This window comes from Erithacus rubecula (genome assembly GCF_903797595.1).
Source record: "Erithacus rubecula genome assembly, chromosome: 8".
NCBI lineage: Eukaryota > Metazoa > Chordata > Aves > Passeriformes > Muscicapidae > Erithacus > Erithacus rubecula.
In genome coordinates, this window is record NC_136659.1 from 30,878,594 (window position 1) to 30,902,397 (window position 23,804).

General features: G+C 38.3%; 2 protein-coding genes across 11 annotated transcripts in view; both read left to right on the forward strand.

Moving 5' to 3' along the window:
• The window catches only part of ACMSD (aminocarboxymuconate semialdehyde decarboxylase), a 38,921-nt gene extending 23,126 nt beyond the window's left edge, over positions 1 to 15,795 (forward strand). For all 5 annotated transcript variants that reach the window (XM_079311250.1, XM_079311253.1, XM_079311252.1 and 2 more), the window contains 7 exons: positions 2,425 to 2,474; positions 3,731 to 3,967; positions 6,057 to 6,150; positions 7,368 to 7,463; positions 7,951 to 8,123; positions 14,256 to 14,354; positions 14,569 to 15,795. In XM_079311250.1, the coding sequence (XP_079167376.1) occupies positions 2,425 to 2,474; positions 3,731 to 3,967; positions 6,057 to 6,150; positions 7,368 to 7,463; positions 7,951 to 8,123; positions 14,256 to 14,354; positions 14,569 to 14,631 (812 nt within the window). In that variant the 3' untranslated portion in view covers positions 14,632 to 15,795. The remainder of the gene's footprint in view (positions 1 to 2,424; positions 2,475 to 3,730; positions 3,968 to 6,056; positions 6,151 to 7,367; positions 7,464 to 7,950; positions 8,124 to 14,255; positions 14,355 to 14,568) is intronic.
• A 135-nt stretch (positions 15,796 to 15,930) lies between these two features.
• Positions 15,931 to 23,804, forward strand: part of CCNT2 (cyclin T2) — a 28,084-nt gene continuing 20,210 nt past the window's right edge. For 2 of the 6 annotated variants that reach the window (XR_013774903.1, XM_079311243.1), the window contains exons 1-2: positions 15,931 to 17,927; positions 18,632 to 18,713. Coding sequence is in view for 4 of the 6 variants with exons in the window: in XM_079311243.1 (XP_079167369.1) it covers positions 17,563 to 17,927; positions 18,632 to 18,713 (447 nt within the window). In the remaining 2 variants the exon portion in view is untranslated. The remainder of the gene's footprint in view (positions 17,928 to 18,631; positions 18,714 to 23,804) is intronic. The other 4 variants (XR_013774904.1, XM_079311239.1, XM_079311238.1 and 1 more) reach the window with 3 other exon arrangements.

Consider the following 23,804-nt stretch of genomic DNA (forward strand, 5'->3'; position numbering starts at 1 on the left):
ATTTGAAACTCCAACCATTAGCTATTTAGTGGGAATGCCAGAAAGCTTTTGCAAACTCTGAAATATGCTGCCTTGTCACAGAACCATAGAATCATGCCTTGACTAGACTGTAATGTTTCTCTGAGTTAGCTCAGGGATTTTGGGGATTACCAAATCACTCAACTACAGAGTGGATCATAAATAGCCTTTGGGCATCTTTCTCTTTCAGATATTTCCCTCAGCACTAATGGCAAGTTTCTACAAAACAGTTCTGCCCCACATATTTGTTGTAGACAAAGGGAAAACACTGGAGGATTTTCTTTTTCAAATTTTTGCAGCAGCTCTCCAGAAAAGAAAATGTATCATGAAAGCAACATCACAATATTTCTTCATGAACTAAACAGTGCTCTTGCTTGGTTAAAAAAAATCTAAACCTGTATGTTACAGCACCATCTGGTGAATTGTGCCTTGAAAATGTCCCTTTTTATTACAGTACTCCAGACATACAAGCATCAGCCAAATAATTATGTGAGGGGAAAAAAAAAAGGGCCTTGGTGTTTTTTCATTCTTTCATGCTTACTGCTCAGCTAATGATAAAGACTATGGACCACATTTATTATTTTTAGTTTAGAAAGCTGTAGCTACTTAGTTCAAAGACTGCTTTCTCTTACACAGGCTGAGATAGATTATACCCAAAAATTTAACCTCCAAACATGGCATAATTTTGGGACTAAGATGCAAAGAGTCTCCCAGCTGAACAAAACACCAAACAGGTACTGAAAGGTATTTTTAACTCAGAGAGATAACTTAGAGCTTGATTGCTAAAAGGCTTTGTTTGTGCAATGCCCAAGAAATCTTGCCAGTAATAAGAAATGGTCTCCAGTGGACCAAGGAGACTCAATTAGTTCTCCTAATCATATGTCCTAGGTCTAATTGATGTACATACTTCTGTCTTGATCCACTCAATAAAACAAGCTATCCATGTAACTCAATAAAACAAGCTGTAAAAGTAATTATCATCACAGTTCTGTGACACAAATCATCACAATTTTGCTTGAGAAAATGTATCTGTTCATCCTAGCTGCCTTTCCTTGTTATTTTCTTCTTTGTAAAACCCTCTGAAGAGGGTAAAAAAGTGGAGGCTTTTCTGTGCTGATTCTTCTTCCTAAAGGAAGAAATGTACTTTTGGAAATGGACCTCTAAGTTTTATGTTAAATTTGCTCAGAAGTGTAAAAATGGATTGAAAGCAGATACAATGGTTATTGTGGAAAACATGGACAATGTTCTCAGCAGATTAATCAAGTGTCCATATTGGTGGATGATCCAACTTGGATAATGCAATATTTATGTAATTTTGCAGACTTCATCCTCACCCTTAAACCATTACTACTGTACATAATATTAATCAGATATTGTAGCAATCTGAGTCAGCTTCTCCTCTTGTTTCCTACTTAAACTTTTGAGGAGGAGGATCAATCATTTAATCATTCAAATGTTTGGCAAGTAATTGTCTTGGAGTTTGCCTAGAGTTCATTCTCCTAGAGTTTTTTCTGCCATCTTTTATCCTAGCAGTTTTACTACTAACAACCAAGTTAAATTTTTTAAAAAATGACAAGATACGTGGAAAAATATTACAAACAGACCTACAACAAAACAAAACAAAACAGTTTTGTTCATAACTATTTTGTGCACTCCTAATTATTGTTTATTGTTTATTTTGTTTGTCTGCCAGGTTTGCTGTTTTCACTTCTGTAACCTGTCACATACAATGTTATGATAGAGATTCGTATTTTAGCAGAAACAAAACAACATAGACTTAATTCTTTTTATTTTTAATGTCAAAGTTATTTCTGAAAACAGGCAGATATTTTTTATATTTACAGCCTCAGTAGTCCAGACAGAAGATAAATGAAACCTAACACAATATAGCTTTGGGAACACTTAGGAAACCATTGTTTAACAACCTTTCTCAACATAATGTTATTTATCTTTGGGCTAATTCATTTATTTATTTAATATATATGACAAATTAACCCCAAAGTAAACTTGAGTTACTGTATTCTGTTGGTTTAATGTCAATTTCATTCATGTGAGATTAATACTAAATTTATATTTTAATTGTTTGTACATGTGCATACTAAATACTTCTAAAATAAAAGAACCCTAATTTCACAAATTATCTAGTATGAATATGGTAGTGTTTTTTCTCTCTACTTAGCAAAAATATCCAAATTCTAATAAACACTGGTACACTATGAGGTTTATTGCCCTGATCCTTAATTTAAAAAACATAATTTCTCTGTGTCATCACTGCTAAATCAGTCTTTCTTATCATTAAAGCTTTTACATTCTGCCTCTCAAACCAAAGTACTTTCTTATTTGTAACATTTTGTCAAAAACAGACAACTAAAAAGAAAGCATTAATATTTGCTTTTTCTTACTCAGGAGTCACCGTCCAAGTCCTGTCCACAGTCCCTGTAATGTTCAGCTACTGGGTAGGTTCCAACTGACATATTTTGTAATTCATATGTAGCAACATTTTTAAAATACAAAAGCATCTTCCTACAAATCGAAATCATCACCAGAATTGTTCTGCTGTAAAAATGAAAAGGCAAAAAAGGAGGCAGGTATGAGAAGATGTCTGCAGGATGTCCTGGCAAAGCTCCACACAGGAGCACACACATGAGAAAAGATGAAACAACAACTGAATTTCTTCTGGGGGCCTTATGGGGACAGCTGGAAATGGAGAGAAAAATTATATCCAACATGAATCCATGGTTAGCAGGCAGACATATATGTACTCATTCTATGAAAACTAGACATCAGTCACTATTTTCTCAGGGAAAAAAAAAGATGTAGTTGTGGCCTTGTCCCACTTTCTTTTAAATGTGGCATGGGACTCATTAACCTAGAATGCTTTGAATCTTAAAATTCAGGAGCAAATTTAAGTTCCTATGTTCCCCATGTGGTGATCTTGAATGCTTCAAAGAAATAAAAACAGGCTGAAGAAATAAATCACAGCAAAATGCTGCTCTAAATACATTATGAATGTGACTATTAAGCAATGTGTACAGGTTTATATGTAAATGGATTTGTGCATTAAGAACCATTGTGTTAAGCCCACATGTAAGAAATACCATTGATATTCAGAATTCCTTGTTAGTAACATCTCTTAAAAATTTTATTCTGGTATCTAAGGGAATATTTTCCATTAAATATGTATTGGGGGAAAAAAACCAGCAATTGATTGCATGGATATTACACTTCCTTATTAGAATTATAGATGCTATCTTCTTCTAAATGTTAGACATGTTTACTCAGCATGCTCCAGAATCTCACATTTCTTATTTTTATTTCTTCAGCTCCAGTAATAGGAGAGTAAATATTCATTGCTATGTATAAAAATTATATACTGAGGTTTTTGCACTGGGATAAACAAACCAGGGGACTGCTTTGCACAAAAGACCAGGTACTTACATGGATTAGCAACCTGGGCTTTATCACACTCATCCTGAGCAGCAAAGGCAACAGCAGTTGATCAAATATTCAAGAGAAAAAGCAGAACTGCACCCAGAGGTTTTAAAGCGAGGAAGAATTTAGCCCTACTGGTTTCCAGCTATTCAGAAATGTAAAGCAAATTTGGGTTCAAACCCTATCACTTGTTTGCAATGACATTTATCCAGTAAATTCCAAAGGTGATAACATTTGAGAACTACATTTAAATGTACTGTTATGCTTCATATCTTACCAGGCCAAACCTCAGGACACGTTAGATCTTGCCCAGATATTAAACAATGACTTAGCTGCTACAGTGAAAAAGTACCCCAAGAGGTTTGTGGGGCTGGGCACGTTACCTCTGCAAGCTCCAGAGCTGGCTGTGAAGGAAATGCATCGCTGTGTGAATGAACTTGGCTTTCCTGGAGTGCAGATAGGATCTCATGTCAATGAGTGGGACCTGAATGCCCCAGAGCTGTACAATGTTTATGCTGTGAGTAGCTGTTGTTTTCCTTCTTTGGGGGAATACTGTGATATGGAAATCTGTCTAAAAATATCTTGGTGCACATTCAGTCATCATTTGAGCCTTCTAATCTGCTTAGTGATCAGAGAGACTCAGCTTTAATTGTAAATGATAATTCTTTATAGGATATAATGGCAATAACACAACATATTCTGAAACCTATTTCATAATAATGAATAACAAATTTCATTTTATTATATGAGCTCTCACTGTAGATCTACCTTCTTAATTTGTGAGGATAAGTACAGTACCAAAGAAAGCATCTCTGCACTATTTGCATTTGAGTTCAAGTTACTGTATCCAATCCTATTGAAATAATTGATAAAACTCCCTGAGATTCAGAGGTACCCATAGCACCAAATTACCACACAGAACTATGTAAACAGGACCAAAATTTCCAAACTGAATTACATTATTATCAAATGAATTAATAGATAGCATTTCTTAAATAGCCTGAGGTGCAGACAAGGGTAGTCATTTGTCTAAATTAGGGATTTAATCAATGTCTATTCTGAATCTGTTTCTCAAGTTATTAAAGCTGTCAGCTTGGAATTGATTCACAGAGGTTATTTTGCAGGATGCTCAATTTATTCAAAACCTCTGTTGGTGCAGCCCCAGGACTATTTGTTTTTATGGCCATATACAGTCAGATATCAGCATCTGCTTGGAGATGCCCACATCACAAGTGTGGCTGAGGTTGGGAAGGACCTCTGGGAACCACCTGGACCAACTCTCTGCTCAAGCAGAGCCACCTACAGCCAGATCCCAGGCTTTTAAATATCTCCAAGGATGCAAACTCCAAAATCCCTCTGGGCAACCTGAAGTTTCCTGATCTGCACTGAACCTTCTCTTCTAGGGGCCAAGCAGTCTCAGTTCTCTCAGCATTTCCTTACAGGAGAGATGCTCAGTCCCTTCATCATCTTGGAACTCTCTCCAGTAACTCCATGTCTCCCTGCTACTGAGATCCTCTGCTACTACTCTCTTGTTCTGGGATCTCTCTCTCATACTGTACATCCTTCAGCTTGTGTTTCACACATGTAGGAAAGAACCCCTTTCATTTTTAGAAGCATTTCTGGATAAAACAGATTATGAAATTAAGTCATATTGGATAATGAACTTTGCCAAACTACCAGGCCAGTTATTGAGTTGCTATTTTTAGTTTACAAATGTAGATGGCAATTATTCTCCATGATCCAAAAGTTGCAGCTTTTATTTATGCATGTATGGGTAAATAAACCCAAATTTTTCAAATGTGTGACAATCTCCTTGGCAACAAGAGCATGTCCAGAAATACATCTGACAAAACGAAGCTGTTAAATCCTGGTTAAGCATATGAATGACTCTGATGACTGTGTATTTAAATTTAAGCACACATTTAAATTACACAGTCAGAGTCAGCATCCAACACTAGTCTTCTGTTTTCCTTCCCAAAGATGTCAGTAGTTTTGGAAAAATTATACTACTTGCGTAGAGATGAATTATTGACCAGAATACAGACAGATTTTGAACTCTTAGGAAGGATTTGGAATATTTTTATACTTTTTTAAGCCAGGCAGAGGGCCAAAGGGGACAAATGTAGTGCAACTCAATGAAAATTTCTGAATGCAGCTGGAACAACCCTGCAAAACCATCCTCAAATGCATCTATAAGACATTATGGGAATTCATTCTCATATGTGTAATAAACCAAAACAATGTTTGCTTGAACTGAGTGTTATACTACTACTACTATTTTAGGATGACTGAAAAACATAGTTGGAAAAGCACTTTTGTACTCCATTTCTCTGAGAAGCACTTGGTTTACTAGAGAGATGTTATCATCTATGCTTCCAGTCCTGTAGTCATAGGAGGAGCTGTGAAACTGAGTGAGGGCTTCAGAAGATGGCCCAGAGGAGTAAATATAGCCAACTATTGCTTATAGCTCTTACTGGTGTTCTCCTATTTTCATTGCTAGTACTACTGCTTAGTAGACATTTGCAGGTCATTGAAAAGCATGACTAAGATCTAAGATGCATTTTGCTAGGATTAGTCAAGATTTAGACTTTTTCCTTTTGCTGCAGGCTGCTGAGAAATTAAATTGCTGTCTCTTTGTGCATCCCTGGGACATGCAGATAGATGGGAGGATGTCCAAATATTGGTTTCCCTGGCTAATAGGTAAGTGTATATTTACTTTGCTTAACCTACATTTATGAACTGGATTATATTTGAGAGATTGTTGCCAAGTAAAGTATAAGTACACAGAAAATAACTTTGCTTTTCTGTCAAATTTTCTTTTTTTTTTACATCTAGTATTATGATTAAGTCTGTTGTGTAAAATCAGCAGTCATTTGTCTCTAAGCTTGTTTAGTTTTTCTTTAAAATTAAAATTATTAGAATTAAAATTATTTGGACTAGCAACAGAATATAGTATTCTCTTTCACCCTAAATACAAAGATCAGACAACAGGGAAAAAGGGAATAATATGAGAAAAGAGCTCCTCAAAAATAATAGGAGTAAATGAAGGAGTAAGCAAAACCAAGCATTACTTCCTAGAATTTCTTGTGTTGTTTCTTAGAAACAGGTTGATCAGAGAGAAAATAAATCTAACTTTACATCAACTGTAACTGAAACAACATGTACTTTGAAAGCTTTCAGTAGATGTAAGATATTATCTAGTTTTCATTTTTATCCTGTTTGATAGGTAAATCATAACACTGAATAACAGAAGAAGGCTTTTTCTGCTACCCAGGAATGTTTAAACCTGATTCTACCCTCATGTATTTTGTTCTGTTGGTTTGTTTTGCATGGTTTTGCACTATCACCAATTCTGAAAAACATATTTAGGAACTTAAATTTCTGTTCTGTTCCTAACTCTGGGACACCAACTCAGCCAGGAGCAAAGAGAGAGACAGGTTAGTTCTAAACTGTAGGATCTGGCATCATGTCATAACTAAACCCCAAATCTGTGTTGGAATATTCATCAATGTATCTGCCCCACTTTCCACACAAAGGAAATCCACAAGCAGAGGTGAGAACACACCCTGGCATATTCCAGACTTATCCTTGAGCAAGGATAATGGGAATCAGGCCTATACTGGGTATTTCAGGACATACCCAACTGGCCTATCATCTGTTCTAGTGGTATGGAGTAAAAACTGGACTTAGAATTCAGAAGACCTTCACTTCCAGGCCTGTGTCTTCATTTCAGTTAATTAAAGTTCAACTCTGTGTCCCCCCAGTAGAAATAATGCATGACCTTTGGCAGTTGTGTGCAACTATGACTTTTTCAGTTGGCTCAAGGCTAATGGAAGAAAATAAAAATAATATTTAAAAATCAAATAGGAAGTTTAAGAAGTACAGCTCTTATACAATTAAGATGTTTTTCTTCTTAGGCATGCCAACAGAAACAACCATGGCCATTTGCTCCATGATTATGGGAGGAATTTTTGAAAAATTCCCTAAGCTGAAAGTTTGTTTTGCACATGGAGGTGAGTAGTATACCATGTGAAACTCCTGTTCTTTGGCTGAGCATGGTGCAGTTGTATTTTCTGGTATCTCAGCTAATGGGGTCACCACGTGAAGCCAGCCACCAGCTGAGCACTGTCACCCCAAAGACAGTCTGACAGATCAGCTACTTTTATGAACATTCTCTAGGCTGCAGGGTTTGAACTGATACAACAGCCTTTAACTGCTACAACATCCTTTAAGGGAAACAAAAAGGAAGGGGAGGCAGCAGGTGGTTTAAGGAAAGAGATGAGGAAGCAGCAGGAGGAATTTGGGCATCACAGTAGTGAAGAAGTGAGAAACATAGAAAAAGAAGCTAATGAAGCCAAAGGAATAAAAAACCACTGGTGCAGAGCACTTTCATTCTAAAGAGCTGACAGGAAAATTTATGAATCTTTGGTGATATGGTGGCTTTTTTCTCTCTTACATATTTTCAGCTTATTAAAAGTTATTAAAAATTCCTTCTTGTAGGTGGAGCTTTTCCATACACAGTGGGTCGAATCTCCCATGGATTCAACGTGCGCCCTGATTTGTGTGCCATGGATAATAAGGTGGATCCAAGAAAATACCTTGGCTCATTTTACACAGACTCTCTTGTCCATGACCGTGGGGCACTAAGGCTGCTAACAAGTGTAGTAGGAGAGGTGAGTTCTAGTGCTTCCAGAAGTGGGTGAGTCATTCTTCTATGAGTTTTCTAGGAAATAGCAAAAGAAGAAGAGAAGAAGAAAGCAGGAAGAAGACAATGTCACCCAGTGAAATTAATTGATGGCTTCTAGATGTTGATAATGCTTTTACCATATGGATTTATTGAAATGGTGGGTTTAATCTAGGAAATCATGCACTGTCAACCTTAGTTCCATTATTCTCTAAGCTTGTTCAGGATGGGACTTCAAGCAAAGACTACTTCAATTTGGAGCCTGGTTTTCAAATGGTTTAATTTTCCAATTCAAGTGCATGCTTGAAGAAATCAAATTGTATTTCCACTTGGGAAGTTAGAAAAGAAATCAGTAATAAGGAAAGCTTTTGTGAGTATCTCAGAGAGACAGTTAATCATTACGGGTTTACAGAAGTATTTTAGTTGTTTGTAAAGAAACCTTTGTAGTTTAGCAAACCATTTAAATTAGGTACAGCATGGGACAGAAAAATCCTAAAACATTCAAATAATCCCTTCTCACTTAGCAAATGCTCAGGAAAGGATTGAAGATGGCATCTCTCATGCCAGCTTCCAATGGATCATTGCAAATCAACAAGATACCTGTCTTTGTGCCTTGATCTCTGCACCTCAGAGAGTGTCTGCAGCCAGAGACAGATTCCTCCCAGATGTCAAACCAGAAATGAAAGCTCTGACAGGGATTTTCTTGTCTCAGCAGCTGCAGTCCTGCTTTCTGTACATCAGTGTCTAGGCTCACATGGTATGGGGCTATTGCTGTCATCAGGGTCTCCTGTACGACCAAAGTTCACAAACACCACTCAGCTGATTGGGTTTTTTCTACAAAAAAAGAAGCTGTTGATTCCCCAATTTCCTCTCTAATACTCTGAACAGGTTATTGCAATAAATCTTCTCTAGAACTGGTACAGAAGTGACTTGCCTAGGCCAGACAAAAATAGCAATGCAGTACTATTGCTTTCTTAATTGTGGTACTCTGAGCTCAGGTACCACACTTTAAAATCTGTGGGTTTTCAGTTCATGCTGAACAGGAAGTCTGTAGCTTTGTGACTGGACTTCTGCCTGTAGCTACCCTGTAGGACTTGTACCTTTCAGAAAAACTTTGCATTTGAAGATTCATGAAAAATTCAACCATGTGACAGCAACATTACAGCTTGAAACAATAGTATGGAAACTTTTGTGAAGTGTATATGTCTGTATGATACAGTAACACTGCATCTCTAAGCAGTGGAGACAGTATCTTTTTTGTTAAACCCATCCTGAACCAAAAATAGATTTATGGAAGGAGCCCCATAAAATGTGCAAAGAACCTGCCATGGAGCCTATTTCCATTAGAAACAAGTAAGATAAAACCCAGATCATTTTACTCAAAAAAGATCTGCTAATAAGCTGTTAGTACTGGAAAGTTCTGATAACATCAATGGGTATTAACTCTGGTGACATTTGCCATCTCTGTTCCAGGGATTAATTTCAGGCACCAGATGGGTTGCTAATAAAATACTAGGGCTCCTGCCCAATACTGATTTCTTTTAATTTCTGTTACCAACCTCTAAAAAGCAAATAGATCATGGTCCACAGGCCAGTAGCTTTTGTATGCATTATCTTTTGAATCTAACTGTAGTTTAAAGTAATCAAATGGCTTTAAGGTGTTTTTTTTACAATAGATTTTAAAATTTTACTGTGTGTGATGTGCACATCCATTTGGAAAACCACCCAAAGGCTTATGGAGTAAGAGTTCAACACTTGCCTCTGTTACCTCCTCTTCTGAGAAATCTCCCCAAATCCAGGCCATGTTCATTCTAAATATATTTTTGTTCCACATGCAGTTCTAGTGCACAAGGATGAGTCCAGCTCTTGAATTTTAAATTGCCAGTGCAAGGAGAAAAGGTCACGTGCTTGTTTCTTTTCACCCATTTCAAAATGTTGGGAGAGTGTTTTGCCATTGTTAGAAAGACCTTGGTAAATTAACAGCTGTGTGACTCAGCCTGGCTGAGACCACAGATTCTTTTTGTCATCTGAATCTCTTAAGCTGAACTGTAGATGTCAAGAGCAAAGCAGGAGGGGAAGTACAACAGGATGCTGAATCCACTGCTGAATAATTAAACTCTTTTTCTGCCTGAGCTTGTGTAGCACAAAAGTCTCAGGGCACCTCTGCTTTAGAGTCAGTTTTGCATCTCAAGGATGCTCTGAATTTTTGCTGTTGAGGGAAAGCTGCTGTCTTTGCACCACACTTTATTTTCTCTACTTTTCATCCTAAGAAGCTACACATAGACTCTGGTCCTTAATTGTGATTAGCAACTGGAATTTAACTTTTTTAGGAGAGATAAATTTGGCCAGTATAGTACACAGGATGTTGGTGTCTTCTTTAATTCTCCTCTGAGTATTTTGAGCTGAAACAATGTGACATCAGGTGCAATCTCAGAGCTGAAAAGTCGTGAGTCAGATACTAACAACATAAATACTTTTTACACTCAGAACTTTCTTTCTCTTTTCAATAGCCTAAGGGCATCTTGTCCTTAAAAACAAAAGCATTCACATCACAATTTCAAACTTTACTTTATAACCATGAAGTTTCCTCTTTTTTCTAAGGAAAGTTGACATTCTCGCATAACACCCTTCCATGAGTCAAATGCTTAAAGAAACACCAAATATCTCAGCACTTTCAGTGCAGTCATGTGTTGGCAGAGTAACACATATAAGATTAATAAATGCTGGGCTAAAAACAATGTGATGGAGTCTTGAGGCTGACACTGTAACTTTGTGAGCTGGAGGTTTGAAATAGGCCAGCTCTCCAGAGAACAGCTCAGAGCTGTGCAGGAAGGGCATCAGTGTGAGGGAAGGAAGATGTGCTTGGACATGGCTGTGGGTCCCTGGGGAACAGCCACTGCCTGGCACCAGCGTGTGGCGTGCTGGCCTTGAGCTGGTCAATGTTAAAATCCACTGACAGCTGTCATCAGTTGTGTCCATTTAATCTCCTCCTTCCTTAGTTTGGGGTGCAGGTTAATTGGGGATGGAAGCAGAAATTTATATTTGTGAGAAAGAATTTTGTAAGAGTGCAGAATCGCTCCAGTCCTTCACTCCCCCCATGATGAGGTAGCATGAGGTGAATGCAGATAAACACAAAATCCCCAACGTTGCTGGCTATAAAAAGTGAAGAACTGGATTGACATGGGATTAAATGATTCAGTGCACCTCTGCAAAAACTTCCCCGTGGTGATTCCTCCAGAGCCATGATCCAAAGGCAAAGCATTTTCTGGCCAGAAGTTGGAGCTGAACTCACTGCAGCATTCTGGAGTTTTTTTTCAGGTGTATCATGGTAGTAGAATAGAAGGTGAAATTCAAGGCAAATACAATTTTTCCTTTATGTAAGAGGATGAAGTAATGCTTAAAGCTTTTTGAGATTCATTTTCAGATTTGGATCCTTATTACTGTGAAAAAAAGTTGTGCTGAGTAGCAGGGTCCACTGAGGTTAATCATCAGCCCCATGTACCTCTCTAATAGGAGAGATGTGCTAATTAAGGAATCGACCTCCAAGTCTTCTAGGGAAAATTGACTTTGTTGATATGGTTTGGAATAATATAACAGTACTTCCCTTATGCTAGGAGCATTATTCACCTGCAGAGGCTTCACTTCTCTGAAGCTGGTTTCAAAAGACAGGTGTGCAACCCCCATTTTATAGATGGGTACAAAACTGAAGCTCAAAGGGTACAAATGAACAGTCTAAGATCACTGGGAGCACAGCAAGAATGCTGCTTCTAAATTTTTCTTACTGACTTACAGCTCTTAATTTTACTACTAATGAATAGATCCCGTTACTAGCTACGAAATACTATCAAATAGAGGGGAAAAAATATATATACATAGAGAAGAAAAGAAATATGTTATTCCAGTGAGGATGTGGGACTTCTTTCTGCTTTAGTATATAGGAGATGTAAATAAGAAGATACAAATCTTTCTGTCTTACATGACTTTCCCTAGTAAAGAGATGGACAAATTCTGTGTTTCCTTCTCTTTTACTTAAAAATACACTTTCTCATATGGTATGTTTTTAGTTGGGTTTTTTTATCATAAAATACATGAAATTTGTTTTTCTTGTCTGAATAAAGCATCTTGGTATTTAATTCAATATTATAAATAAAATAATATATTTATCTGCTTCAAAGTGCACACATCCCAGTCTATTTTGTTTAGTCTATGCTCAGAACTAGATTTATTAGACAGATGGTATAAATTTTCCTATGTTAATCTTATGTTAATTCTTCTATAATAAATTAGAACACAAGACAGTACATAGGAGAGAACAATAGAATGTATCCCTTCTGTTTAGATTTTGAGTGAAGGTTTGTGTAGGTTCTTTCAGAGACTTATGGGTGACATCTAGTGGAGATTTAAAAATTTTTAAAAGCATTTGACAGGCAAGAAAAACAAGCCATGTTGTTTTCTTCACCCTATTTTAATATTGAACTCTGGTAACAGAGTTCAAATATTTTAACAAGTGTCCAAAATTCATCATTTCAGCTTCAAATCCATTAGACATTTAAAAACATACATTTTTAATAAAAACTCTGGTTTTTCAAATACTCCTGTCTTCAGGAGATGAAGCACAAAGAAAAACAGACTTGATAAAATCAAGAGAGTTGGCAGTATGCATCCTCCAAGGCTGATAATAGGGGGAAATATCATTGCAGAGAGAAAATGAGCCTGGAACAAGATGATCCTATTGAGGATCTGCTCATTTCTTTTCATCTCTGATAACTGGGATGTTGCACACAGATTTTTATTGAATTTTCTTCTCACTGACTTACTTTCAGAAACAAATCATGTCTTGTCATCCGTATTTTCAGGTGCATGTTTCAAACCCACAGTTAATATCCAGTCACAGCCAAAGACAGTGGCATTTTTAAAAAAGCTGCAGACTTCCAGAAATAGATGAAATTTTGTAAATGAGATTTAGGTTTTGTTATCTGAAGTTGAACACCAGTTAATTTTTTTTTAATTTTAGTATTCTAGCAATTTTATACTGTATCATGTTTTCAGTAGTACCCCATTGCCATTATTACATCATTTAAAGTAGCACAGAGAAAATAGTTTTTATTATTTTGTTTTTCTTATTTTCTTATTACACATTCTTCTCACTCACTAATAATTTTAAATTTGTGTTGATGATTTTGCCAAAAATTTCAAATTCAGGACTGTAAATCCAAGCATATTTACTGAGTTTGATGGAGAACTTCCTGAGATTCTTAAAGAAATGTACCCAAAAATCTCATACACATTTTGTACTTCACACATCAGTACAGAGCATGGAATAAATAAGCCAAAACTTAGAAGGAAGAATTCTGTGTATCCTTTATTGGCCATTTAATTATGGCAACACTTACCCAAGATTAATCATTGCAGTTTAGGCAGACCACTTGCAGGGGCTGTTACCTCTCAAACCAGCACCACACTACAGAAAATCAGTCTGAGTAGGAAATGTGTTCTAAAAATGTTGTTTTCTAAAAAAGCATTTGACAAGTAAGAAAAACAAAACATTTCAGAAAATAACTGAATGTTGTTTTCTTCACCCTATTTCAGTATTAAACTCTGGTAACAGGGTCCAAACATTGTAACAAGTTCTAACTGTGTTTTATTCACCCAAGCAATAGACGCTCATGCCACAAGCCTGGGATTTGTATTTTCAACTTTCTGCTTATCAGAATTAAAATACCATAACTTCAGTTAGACACCACAAAAATTATTAATAAATAGCCTGCATTTTTTTCCAAATAAAATTCATTCAAAAAGTCATTATTTGACTTTTGAGTCATTATTTTCAAGCTTTGTTCTTTTCCTAATGGAAGTTATGGTCTCTATATTCACTTTCATGATTAATCAGTCTAATATATACATCTAATTTCTTGTATTTCATTATACATTCCAGAAGGCATGTGTTCTATTGTTTAATGTTAATTAAAATAAAATTTAAAATCTGAAAGGATTAAAATTTACTGGTTTAAAATATAATATTAATGTTACTGTGATATATCACATTAATCTTAATATTAATATTACTTAAACTCTATTGTTTCATGTTACTACAAAACGTACCATTTTTTCTTATTATCAGGACAAAGTTATTTTGGGGACAGATTATCCTTTTCCACTTGGGGAACTGGAACCTGGAAAATTGATTGATTCAATGGATGATTTTGACCATAAACTGAAGGTATGATTTTTACATTTGAGGCGTTTCCCTTCCTTTTTAAGACTCTGTTTGAGACGTGAGATAAAACACTGAAAAATCAGTGTAGTACACAGATTTCTGCAAAGACTGGAAGAGGCCCTTCAGTCTCTTTGCATAGTTCCTTTTAAAGCACAAGTAAAAGCATTTGAGTTAAATAAAAGCTAAGCACAAACATATATATGTTTTGTTTTTACAGGATAAACTCAAGGCTGGAAATGCTCTGGAATTTTTGGGTCTTAGCAGAAAACAATTTGAATAATTATGAAATACAAAAGTGGCTAAGCTTCAGAAATAATATTCTTATATTTCTATTGGTATTTGCAATTATTCACATAAAAAAATTAAATTGACAATTATCTGACAGTCTCCTGTTCTTTCCAAAACAAAGGCAAGGGTACTGGAAATGAGTATGCAGAGATATTGCCCGAGGATTTAGGCTGTTTTTAAACAATTCTGAAATCCCTGCTTTCACAATAAAGGAGAGATTTCATCTTTTGCAGTTGTAATAAGAAGCTCTAAAATATAATCAATGCCATGTTATTAGGACTTGATTCTCAGGAAGGAAAGAGCTGAGAAAATGATGTATCCACTACATTTCTGTCTTTGTTACGATGGACAAACAGAATTTGAAAGAATATTAAAGCAGAATTTAAACCATGTTGATGCCCAATAAAAGGCAACATTTGGTTCTATCCACTGGTGGAAAATGCAGCCCACCACACTCAGCTCAGCACTGCAGGTGCACTCGTGCTTTGTCAATGTTGTGACAGGATGGAAAAGGTCTGTGTGGGGACTTTACATTTTAGCTGCCACCTACACCACTGGGAGCTTATTAATCAGAAACAATCTGAACAATATGGTTGTAGGTGCAGAAATGTATTTGTGTGGGTAATACTTGGTGTGTCACTGTCACTAAATAGTAGTGTTGGGCAACAGTATGGGTTAATGCTGTATTCCTTACAAAATGCTTCCTAAAAGTAAGGCTGGATACTTTAACTGTTGAAGTGCTCTCCCTAGCTTGAGTCCTGCTCTAGGAATGGAAAGATGCTTTGCTTTGGAGACTATTGATTGAAAAAGGTTTTCATTATTATCCAGTGGGTGCACAGGCATCCTCCTCCCAAGAGAACTTCATACCAGTCAGAAAAATGAGGATTAGCAGTTACAGTCTTTGTTCTCATGGGAACACTGGCTGGCTACGTGTGGTGTCACCATTCTTCTGTTCAGTCTTGGAACATCCCAGGCAAAACAGCATTAGGCAGAAGTTGTTTTTAGCTCTGGCCACAGCTGTCACTGAAGGATGTTGAACAGACTGAACCTGAAGGATGTTGAACATCAGCAGTTCCTGCTGATCCCAGCCCCAGCTGGACTACAAAGAAAGCTCTGTCCTTCTTTACAGTGTCAAACCAACACCCCCTACCACCCCCACAAACAAACAGCAGCTCAGAGGTTTAGAATATCAAGTTTTTATGTAAGAGGAAAATGGGAGCCAGAAAATAGATTTAACAATATTGATTAGCCTAGGTTCACAAGACATCTGTTGACCATTTTCATTTAAATATCCATATGCAAGCATTGAGTTTTCAGCATGCATGATTTTTTCAAGCAGATTGTTTAAAATAAATTTCAAAAGGTAATTTTGTTCTCATATTTTCCTTCAGTATACATGATTCTCACAGATGTTGAAATGGATTTAAGAGGAAAATATATTGTGATTCCTTCAATACATTTTAATTGCATTAATTCTTCAAATTTTTATGAATGAAACCAGTTAAGTTAGCAAAAATGCAATGTCACATCTTTGGAGACAAAGGTATGGAACCTCTCCAGTAGCAAGAACAGTATTTAATTACCTTAACCTGTGACTAAATGGGTGATTGCAATATCCTGCATGGGAGTTAATTAATGTGCATACCCTGCATAAATCATATTCATTATGCACTGTCATTATTTAATGATATTCTACCTATTCTTGTTATGGTAAGATTTTCAAGACAGATATATATATATATAATCTTTCTTCCATCTTTTCATTTCATTAACAAAGCTAGTGTAAAATTCTAATTGCAGTCAGATGAGAATATTCTTAATACTCCTCCACCAATTACTGCAGGAATAAAGAATCTAAGTTGAACACCCAAATTCTATAATCTTTGCACAGTGATTTAAACAATGAGGTAAAGCATTGTACCCTGATTGTTACAAACACAAAAATATGAAGTTGAAGATCAGCTAATTACATGAGAAGGATTTGAGGTTAAATTTCCTCTGCACATGCAGGATCTTAAAGACGATGTACATTTGGGAAGATCAGGCAAGTAATTCATGTCTGTGCTGCATTATACATCTGTATATTTCATCAGTATTCTGTTGGGTCTTGGTCTAAGATTACTACTTGTATCTAATTGGCAGTGAAGTTGTAAAAGAACTCATTGTGATTCGACTTCAGGTGAACAAAACAACAGCAGACTGATAGTGGCATGCACTAGACAGGAACAGAACGCTCAGAGCCCTCAATTTCATCCACACTGATCAGAACTTTAAATACCTTTTTGCACCCTTTGAATCCTGAATCCATAAACTCAAGCTGAACTCACAAACTCAGGCTGAACTCACAAACTCATTGCTGCAAATCCATCGGTGAGTATGGGGTTCACAGCGAGGACAACCTGCAGGAGCATCACTGAGATCCTGGAGCCGCTCACTGCAATGACACAAGGTCTGTCATTTTCTCGTGCATTTCTCAGGTGTGTCCATGCTGGTATTACCAGCAGACAGGAATTTTTTAGGAACTATCTGTGTATTCTAAATCTTTCCTCCCTTCCTCCCGTTCCACATCATCCTCCAAGTAGGCTGTTCTGTGACTTGCTTGTATTAAAAAAGGAACCCTTACTTCTAACATTTTTCACCTTTTTTTCACCTTATTAAGCATAAAGATATCCAGACCGAAGTTAGGTATGTGAACTATTGTATGAAATAGATACGCAGCTACAGGGCGGTCAGGCAATGGGACAGGCCTTCCAGGGAGGTGGAGGAGTCTGCGTCCCCAGGGTGTTGAACCCCGGCACTGGGCGATGGGCTGGCTGGTTCATAGGGGTTACAGTGGCGGTGCTGGGCTGCCGCTCGGACCGGATGGCCTCAAAGGTCGCTCCCAGACTCCCCGTCCCCAGCCCCTCAGGCCCCCGCGGCCGCCATGGCCGCCCCCTCATGCCCTGCCGGTCACGTGACCCCGCCCGGCGCGCGGCCGCCCCGCCGCGAGACTCCATGGCCGAGGGCGCGCGCGGGCGCGGGAGCTCTCGCGAGAGGCGCGATGGAGGCGGCGGGAGGCGGCGCCGGAGGAGGAGGCGGAGGAGGTGTCATGGCGGCGGCGGGCGCGGGCTCCGCCGGGTCCGCGGCGCGGGGCGGCGGCGGCTCCTCGGCCGCGTCGCGCTGGTTCTTCAGCCGCGAGCAGCTGGAGAACACGCCCTCGCGGCGCTGCGGCGTGGAGGCCGACAAGGAGCTCTCGTACCGGCAGCAGGCGGCCAACCTCATCCAAGACATGGGCCAGCGCCTCAACGTGTATCCGAGCGGGGCCGGGCGGGACGGGCGTGAGGGCGGCGGGGGCCGCGTGCGGAGGGGCGGCGGGAGAGCTTTTCCCTGGCGCGGGAGCCCCCGGGGCCCTTCCCGCGGCTCCCCCGGCCGGCGCTCCCGCGGGATGAGCCCGTTCTGGCGCACAGAATGGGAGGAGGAGCCTGGCGGAGCCCCCGCGCCGCGCTCTTTGTCGGCGGGCGCGGACCCGCTCCCACCTGCGCTCCGCGCCGCCTCCGCCTCGGGCGCTTCCACAGTAGATCCCGGGACCCGCTTTCCCCGAAACGGGCAACTCCTCTCTGCCCTTCTTGGATTTTTAAAAGGAAAAAAAAAAGCCGATCAGAGCAAGGCCAAACCCTCGAATCCTTTACTGAAATAGTTGAAGTGGAACTAAACAAAAGCACTTGACAAAGTGTTTCAGTGCAGGTCAATTGAGGAGTTTTCGTTCCGTGGGTGACTGTGGGGAGCCTGGCATAGGAATCTCCGCATGGTCTGCGGAACAGATGGGAGCGATACGTGTTAATATCAGATAAGGATGTGTTAATATCAGATAAGTTCTGAAGTGTCACGTCCCTCATCCATTTTCGGCTGAAGACAGTGTGTTGAGAGCAGTGATTGATGGGGAAAGCACATCGCTTTCTGTTCTCTTAGACAATTCTCTTAATATGTAGCGTTTCCTTAATTTAATCTTCCAGATCTCAGCTTACCATAAATACTGCAATTGTTTACATGCACAGGTTTTATATGCATCATTCCTTCACAAAATTTAATCGAAATGTAAGTATGGTTTTGTGTTTGGTAATAACATGCCCATAATTTTGGCAGTTTTGTGTTACATGCAGGAGTGTAAAGTGTAATTTGTTTTTAGGAATTCTACCTTCTTATCAATGGTTTAGAAGCAGTAATGATACTTGTTTTCAACTCTGGATTACTTTAATTGGTGGCAATTAGATTTTATCTTCTGCTAGCAAAATTAAGCAAGCAGGCACCATCAATGAGCACATTTCAGATGTGTACAGAAGACATTTAGATGTTTCAAATGTGGCTGGTACTTTTGTGCTGGAGTTTGAAAGGCTAATGTGTAGGAGCACACATTTTTCTTGAAGTCAGTGGAAGTTCTGGCATTGTGTGTCTGACAATGAGAATGTGGTTGTGTGTGTATCCACATGGATTGTGTAGCTGTTCCTGAAACAGTGTAAATTCTTTTGGCTAGTTTAGCCTTAAATGGTGTGATAAGTCAGATTAGGCATGAAATTGTTTTACATCTATTGAGGTAAATCTTGTTTTACCTAATAACCTGGACATGTTGACTCTGAACACAGAATGTGTTGTTAAGAACAGAATTTTTCAGTAAAAATGCTAGCTATTATTGAAGAATATTTTAACAGGTATGGGACTAGAGATAACTTGGAAATGTCAGGCTTTTCTATTTAATGTCAATTACTGGATGCAATAGATGGAAAAATAATGTAATAGTCTAGATGTTCTTGGGGCTTGTTTGTTTTAAGGGAGAACAGTTAATAGGGATGGTGGTTTCTCATTAAATGTTAAGATGAGTTTTCTGTGATTTTTTTGATGACAAAATAAACAGATTGAGGCTGTGACAGCTCTTAGGTCTAGGTCAGAGCAGACCTTTGTCTACCAAGGACTAGACTCTTGCAGACCTTGCACTGTCTCAGCTGGGGCAGGTGCACAGTAGGGTACAAGGAGAGCCAACTCTTCTTTCTGTCATGAACTTATTGTTGGTTGAGCATCTCATTTGGTGCCTATTTAGCTGGAAATACATAGTTGTTTGCAGGTACATTTCAGAAGTGTATATAATTATTTTTCATGCAAAATCTGAGCTAAACTCAAATTCCCAGCAGCTTTTTACCAAAGCTGCAGTGTTCATCCATCCAAGTTCCTCTTTCTCCCCTCCTGCTGCTGTTCTGCCCACATAGCAGTAACCTGGAGCTGGTGGAAGAGGAGCTGCTGAAGCATCCAGAGTTTTGTGGGACTGTGAATGGCTTGTGGGCTTAATAAATTAGAGCTGCTTGGAGTGGAGAGATGGCTGAGTGTAGAGCTGCTGTGTTTATATATAGAACCCCCATACCTGTTATATCACCTGCTGCAGTACTGTTTGTACTGTCAGCTGGTAATCTGGGCTAGATTTAGGCAGCAAGAAGCTTTGGCTGCTGTGTTTGCATTTTCACTGACAGTCACTTGCAGCTGGCAGCACAGTGGTGTTTGAATGTTGAGTGCTTTTTATGTTAAAACCATGGCTTAAGTTAAATTATGAATCTTAAAATTCTCAAATAAGCTATGTAAGGGCAGAATGCCATGGAAACTGCAACTATTACAGGGGAGGGAAGTGTACTGTTTAATTAATTCTCAGGTAATAATGTCCAAAGTTAAAGGCAAGTGAACTGCAGGTTATACCTCAGTAATGCTGATTCTTGCTGAACTCCTTTTTGTATTTCTTAATAAGCATAAGGCTAGAGAGTGACTTTGTGTATGTACTGATGGGCAAGAGCATTTTCTTTTTACAATTCTATAGGGTAAGGAGGGTCTCAGTGAATGGAATCAGTTTTAAAATACTCCCAAACTATCCATTAGGTCCTCTGTAGAGAAAGCAAAAGCTGAGAACTCTAATAAATACTTAATATCCAATCTCCAGAGCACTTGGCAAGCTAAAAAATGTAACAGTATTCATCTCTTCAAGAAGAAAGTATCCTTTACAAAGAAATAGAAAGATACTGGCAGTCTCAAGGTTAAGACCTAGATAAGCTATCCTACAGTATATACAGTGTATCCCTAATATTTCTTTGTTGTCTGCACGTGGTGCTGTTTATCCATGACAGGAAGGAATCTGAATGCTGGAGCTAGAAAATTAGTTGGCCATTAGTCAGAATGCCTTATGATCTTCAGCTGAAAAAATGTGGCCATGTTGTCTTGTTTTATTGGTAGATTAATGTTTTTAGTCTGGTAATAAGCACTTGCACGTTTATCATCATGTACAACTGCCAGGTTATACAAATATACATGTATGTTTTGTATGTGACATGCACTTAATTGTTAACAAACTGCTTCTAATGGAAGCTTAGTTGCTGGACAGATGTTGTCTTAATTTTATGGGGTTTATTCTTCAGTGTAAGTTACTGATGAACAATTTTACTGGCTTTCAGGAGTTTGAGTCATCTGTGAACAGGGCACAGAATTCCCAATAGTATCTTCAATCTGCAGAGCCACAGGGGTGGCATGTGCCAGTTAATGTACCTTGGTTCATTGGGAATGTATTACATGTACTGCTCTGATGGCCAAATATCCCTTTTTTGTGAAGTTACTGTCAGCTAGCAGGTCACCTCCTCTGGGTTACCTACAGAGTACCTGGGTGCAAAGAAGAGAGTATTGAGGTTTGGATGTTGCACTCAAGGCAGTCAAGGTTGCTGTGCCCCAGTGAGGATGGAAACTTGCTTTCCCAATTCTGGGAAGCAGAATTGGATCCCTGACTACTAACATAGCTAATCCCTAGCTGTGCAAATGACAGGAGCTAGTGTGGGTCTCCTCAGCACAAATTTTTCTTTTCTACATTGCTGACCAGGGCATAGAAACTTTGGGTTGCTGAGTATAAAGTTGGTCTGTGCTAATATTGGGATGGGAGGGAACTTGCTGGCTTTTTATAGGCAGTACTAGCCTCACTATTACACTTCAAAATATCCTCAAAATTAAAATTGCTCTGCAAATATTGTTTCTATAGTACTTGCTGTGTTACATTGTTATATAGCAAATAGTTCTTTTAGATGCCTATTCTTCAGTGCACTGTGATTTGAAGAACAGAAAGAGGGAAAATCCTTCATAAGCTGGTAATGAGAGGTAAGACATCCAAATGATAGCTGTAGATTTTAAATATCATTTTTACAAATGCCAGTGGAATACCAATCAACTAGTTGGAAATAACCTTGATGATGTCAAGGAATTTTTGTGACATGCAGTGGAACTTAGCGAAGGGCCTAAAGAAGGTTCCATGAGGAATTTTTTTCCTTCAAATGCAAGGTAGGTGAGTTGTTTGGAGGGTATTTTGTTTCCAGTCCTTCTGCATTCCCTTCCTTGTGCCTTGTCCAAATCACAGTATTAACCAGTTGACTTTGCAGTTTTGCTAAGTGCTTAAAACTTTCATAATATGCTTCAAGCTCTAATGAGGCTGTTTTGGGTACTTCAGTTCTGGTTTTAATATTGTAATTTAACATATTTGCTGCTTTTATGCAATGTGGACTCCTGGTTATAATAAAAAAAATTCCTCACAGCTCTTTGTGTTTGAACTTGAAAAACCTCTCACAGACTGGAAGCACTTAATGTCTTAGGCTGAACTGTATAAAATCTAAAAACATACTAATACTGACATTAAAAGGGAGAGGGAGATCTGACATCATGCAGGCTGCTGCTGTGTTCTGAGATTTTTCTGAATGCCTTTGTCTTGTACTTTTTAAGTACTTTTTAACTTTTAACCACAGTTCCCAATGAATCTTGCTGTATAATGCTTTTGCATTGTGTTAACGAGGATCTTATGTTTTGGAGTGTTTTCCTATTTCTGTGGGACTTGTTTTCAGAAATTCTTGGCTAGTAATAAAACAGGATCTAATGTCGTATATCACATGTGTTCTGAAGATTTATCAAAGTCTTTTAGACTATTTTGGGTGCATAGTATAAAATTGCTCTAAATTATTCTGGTTGATATCAAATTAAGATATTTATATATAGGAAATACATTATTGCTTTGTCAACTATGTTTCTTTAATTTTGCTTTTTTTGTTCTACTTTGCTTGGGTTTTTTTGCCATTTTTGGTAATTGGAAATGAATGAAAGCATTTGAGTAACTTTGCCAGTTATACACTTAGAAGGGTGTGTTCACTGCAGACTACATTTTTGCCAAGTCTGGAATTTTACTAGGATGCCTATTTTTCTGAATCAATACCAAGGGAGCTAAAAATAATGGCCTGCTCTAAACAGGGAGTGAGAACCCTTGTCCTAGATAAGACAAAGACCTGAAATTCTTTGGCCAGAAGCCAACACTTCTTTTTGAAGGAAATAGTTAATTGGGCTGTACATAGATTTCTGACAAACCAGAGTTAAATGACAGTTAATCAGCTTGACTTAATCAGCATCCAGAGCTGTGTTTTGTGTAAGGTCCTGGAGATCAGGAATTGTGTGGAGACTTCTTGGCCAGATCTGATCTGCTTCAGTGAATCAGAGGAGATCCTGAAGTCAGCCTGATGGTGCTTTTTTGGAAAGAAGTAGAACTTTGGGGCAGTCAGACACAGAGCAACAGTGTGTGAGAATTTGCTGATGGTTTAATTGTGCAGTCATTGGTGACTTGATTCAAATAATGCCTCTGTGAAATGGAAATGCCTTCAGCTATGGCAGCTGTTGAAAATTGAGTTCTGTAAAATACCTTTACATGATGTGTGTGTATTGGGTTATGCCTGTGTGTGCTGCCTGGCATCTTCTGCACTTTCTGCCACTTCAGAGCTGCTGATACTCTCACCTTCTGAAATCCAGAAAGTGTTTCCATCATATTTAATTTTTTAAAGTTTTATCTCCCAGTGTGGGGCACAATTCAAGTAGTATGTCCCTAGCAAAGGAAATTCTTCCCAGAATTTCAGATCATTACTTCAAGCAATTAGGGTAGGAACTTCTACAGAATCATCAGAAGTATTAAATGACATTGCTAATAGGGCCTTGTTCAGCAACACTTCACTTTGGGTTTTTATTTCATTAGTTCATCAGGCTTAGGTTACAAGATTCTTGAAAAGGAAACAGGGGTTCTTGTCTCCCTTGTAAAAGAATTTGCTCCCTTTGACTTGTTTTGGGTGGCTGGTTTTTATACACTTG